General features: G+C 58.6%; 1 protein-coding gene across 1 annotated transcript in view; it reads left to right on the top strand.

Moving 5' to 3' along the window:
- MAP2K2 (mitogen-activated protein kinase kinase 2) overlaps positions 1-3,890 on the top strand; it is a 21,596-nt gene that overhangs the window by 6,138 nt on the left and 11,568 nt on the right. The window contains exon 3 of the mRNA XM_025043099.1: positions 2,521-2,667. Within this exon, the coding sequence (XP_024898867.1) occupies positions 2,521-2,667 (147 nt within the window). The remainder of the gene's footprint in view (positions 1-2,520; positions 2,668-3,890) is intronic.

Below are 3,890 nucleotides of genomic sequence, written 5' to 3'. Positions count from 1 at the left end.
CTCTTGCTAGCTCAGACTCCCCGTCCTGCAGCAGGAACTGCCTTCAGCTCATCGACAGGCTTGGCGTTTGGATTGAAATCCCGGGCCACCCCAACTTGATCAGCCGTCGGAGCTCGCGCCTCTGAGTGGCACCGTGAAATCGTGTGGGTCCTGGCGCTCTGTGAGCCCAGCCCCAACCCCAACCTGACCACTCCCCAGCTGTGTGCCCCTGGGGCCAGCAGTTCACGTCTCGGAGCCTGAACTTGGTCCTCAGTGCAATGGGGCAGCTGCCCCATCCCCCCATGGTCGTCACCAGGATTGTCACCAGAGTCGATTGTGAGCATACATGCTCAGAAACGCGCCCTCCACAGCCTCCGTGCTGGCTCCTGGTCCGTCCAGAAGGCTCGCTTTACACGCCCCACATGTAGCGGACCCGCTAGGCCGAGGTCGTGCAGCAGCTGCCCCTGCGTCCTTTCTGCCACACCTTCCCTTGCAGCCTGTGACCTCCTGGGACCTCACTCCCCATGCACCCGACTCTGGCCTCCAGGGCCACTGGGATTGCATCCAGTTCTACCCGGCTGTGTCCACCCTTCCTCTCCTCTCGTGCCTGGTGGACTCTCGCTCCCCTGCCCCTCCCTCTGAGGCTCCTCTCAGGTTCTCGGTCAAGGGCTGCTCCCGGTCAGACCCGGCTACCGAGCCTTTGAGTGCAGTCTGAACTGAGGTGTGCCGTGTGCACAAAGAATCACGCACCAGATTTCAATGAGAAAGGTCTCGTGAACGTTTCTACATTGATCACATGTCGAGTGGTACGTCTTTGATATGTTACTTTAAGTTAAACAGAATATGTGAAAAATTCATCTTACCTGCTTATTTTTATTAGTGAGGCACTGAATGGTGGTTCATGGTGAGACAGTGCTGGACAGCACTGGTCTCCGTCACCCGCCTGAGGAGAGCACATGCTGGGGTTCTGGCGTGGTCACCACCCTGGGGTGGTTATGGAGGGTGCGCAGTGTCCTGGGGACATGGCTGGGGCTCGGCTCTGAAGGTTGGGCTGAGCGGAGAAGTGAATTCCTAAGGGACCCTAAGGGCTGGAGGGCCCCGGCCAAGGAGGCACACAGTGCTCAAGGTCACAGGGGTCGTCGGCATGGGCCTGAGCAGGTGGTGTGCTTCACTCATACCCTGTGCCCCACCATCCTTCAAGGCTGGCCCCATTGCCACCTGAGCCCCACGCTTCCCCCTCGGCTCACCTGCGCTGTCTCGGGCGGTTTCACCGGCTCGCCTCCCCTCCTGATGGCACATGTCCTCCGAGCAGGCTCATGTTTGTCATCTTTCTCCCCTTCGCCGGCCCCGGGTGTGAGCGACTGCGAAATGTCTGTTGAGCTGATGGCAGTCATTTTCAGGTACCCGTGATCTGGCTCTGCCTCTCCGACAAAGAGGTAGAAATCGTATCTTTTTCTTGTCTTGTACTGATGGCCGGAGCACCTGGGATTCCAGGTAGCCAGCACGTGGACCCACGACCTCCACTCTTTCTCACTGGGCAGCAGGTCCTCGCTGGCTTAGGGTTTGTAGCTGGGCATCCCTTGGAGTTTTGTCAGCTGTCTTTTCTCATGCGTCCAGACGGTCCTTTGGTTTCTCACCCGTTGAAATGTTGTGTTGAATTTGGTGACAGTCCCAGCTGCTGACTTGAACTCAAAGGGAGGGGCAGCTAGGATCCTCGGGTGGTGGCCAGAGGCTCTCTCCTGCCTTGTCCTTAGCCCGGTGGTAGGAAGGGCTCCAGAGGAACCCCACCCTGACTGGGGTGGGCAGAGCTGCAGTAATGGACCCTTCTGCCAGGCCGTTCCCTGGCGGGGTCCTGGGAAAGTATGAAGCCGTGGGAAGAAGGCGCTCTTAACAGAGCTCCCCGGTAGCCGAGTGAAAAGTGCTTGCTGCATCGATGGGCTTTTGCTAGTTTATTAAGATGGGATTCACGTACCGGACAACTCACCCACGGGGCCTTCTACAGTGAGCATGTAACTCAGTGGATTTTACGTGTTCACAGCGCTGTGCGTCCACAACCACTGTCAGGTTTAGAGCATTCCTGTCACCCCAAAAAGACACCTTGACGGCCATGAGCCCACTCTGTCTGGACCTGCCTGTTCTGGACATTCATGTAGATGGACTCACACACCGTGTGGCTTCCGCGTCTGTTTTTCGTGTGTTCGGGGTCCATCCACACAGCGAGTGTCAGCGCCTCCCCCCTCCTCATAGCTGAGTGAGATTCCAGTGTGTGGACGGGCCACGTTGTGTTTGTCCATTGAGCAGTTGATAGACACTTGGGTCGCGTTCACGTACTGGTAGTTGTGAATCATGCTGTCGTGAACATGCGTGTACAAGTGGGAGCATGGACGTGTGTTTTCATTCTAGGCAGACAGGTACCTAGGGGCGGATTGCTGGCTGGTCTTGAATGCTGCCGTGAGCACCTCGAGGGCCGAGGGCCAAAGCCCCACGCTTTCCGGCACGCTTGGTGGCCTGCTCTTGAACCCATTCCCCGCTCCCTTGCAGCTGATTCACCTGGAGATCAAGCCGGCCATCCGGAACCAGATCATCCGCGAGCTGCAGGTGCTGCATGAGTGCAACTCGCCGTACATCGTGGGCTTCTACGGGGCCTTCTACAGCGACGGGGAGATCAGCATCTGCATGGAGCACATGGTGAGTGCGACGGGCCCAAGATCCAGGCCAGCGTCCCCAGAGCTAGCCAGGCTGCGACCAGGGAGACGAGACAGGACAGAGGGTTCACGTAGACCGAGAGGAGGGCTGGCAAAAAGGCGGTTCTCCTGCCTGTGGCCCTCAGTCCCCTCCTCAGAGGCACCTGCTCCCAGGGGATCCTCCAGGAAGTAGCCGATGCCCCTGCAAGCCCGTGTGTGTAGGTTCCTTTGTATTGAAGCCCTGGACGCCCTCCTGCTAGCTTTGCTGTGGGCATGAGGTGGAAATCATCTTCTGCCACCACAGAGGGAGCCAGCCGCTCTGCCCACCGCCGAGCGTCCCGGCAGCCACATGACCTGTGAGGCAGTCCGTCCCATTCTGTTGGTGGGGGACACTAGACTGTTTCTGATCCCTGCTTGTTTTGAACAATGCCGCCTGGAGTGTCCTCGCTCAGAAGCAACATCCCTGAGGGCTGAAGTGCTGCCGGTGGCATCACAGGGCCCGTGGGTACCCGCGATGGAACATGTGATCCATGTTCCCAAGGCGCCCTCTGAAGGGACTGCAGTGGTCCGAGCTGCTGAGCTGCAGGCGGGAGCCAGGGCTGCACCCCACTCAGAGCTGTGGAATCAGAAGCTCTGGGGTGGAGAACAGGCATCCGTCTCTTTTTTAAACCACTGCGGTGGAGTCTGCTGTGCCCCTTGGTTAAGAAACTCTGGTCTTGAAGCTCAGAAATGGGTGGGATTAGGTGTCAAGAAAGCAGAAGTGGTCAGAGCCGAAGGCCCTGGGAGGAAGCACCACCGACCCTCCCTGGAGCCCAGTCGGTCAGGTACAGGGCTGCCTCGTACCCAGCCCTATGGGACAGCGGGACCCTTGCAAAACCAGGATGCAACGTGCCTGTAGGCACCAAGGCTTCGGTTACGCCTTGCAACGTGCCGTCCTCCTGACGGTTTTGTAACGAAGGCAGGAAATGAATTTGAGCAAGTGCAAGGAATGCATCGTGAGCAGACTGCATGGGGTGACAGCTCAGAGGGCGTGCCCGAGAAGTGCTCCCTGCCCTACTGTGCTTGCACCTACCCAGCACCCTGCAGGAGCCCAGCTCCTCACCTGGAAGAGGGCGGTAGCTGCCTGCTCACCGGGCGAGGTCACAGTGCAGACAAGAATCAGCAGGTTGGAAGACAGAAGTCACCTGTGGTCTGAAGGGTGCCTGCTCTGCACTGCAGCCCCTCCTT

The sequence above is a fragment of the Pteropus alecto genome, unplaced genomic scaffold (assembly GCF_000325575.1).
Source record: "Pteropus alecto unplaced genomic scaffold, ASM32557v1 scaffold30, whole genome shotgun sequence".
NCBI lineage: Eukaryota > Metazoa > Chordata > Mammalia > Chiroptera > Pteropodidae > Pteropus > Pteropus alecto.
Note: the sequence above shows the minus strand (reverse complement) of the source record. Positions and strands in the feature narration are given on the sequence as shown.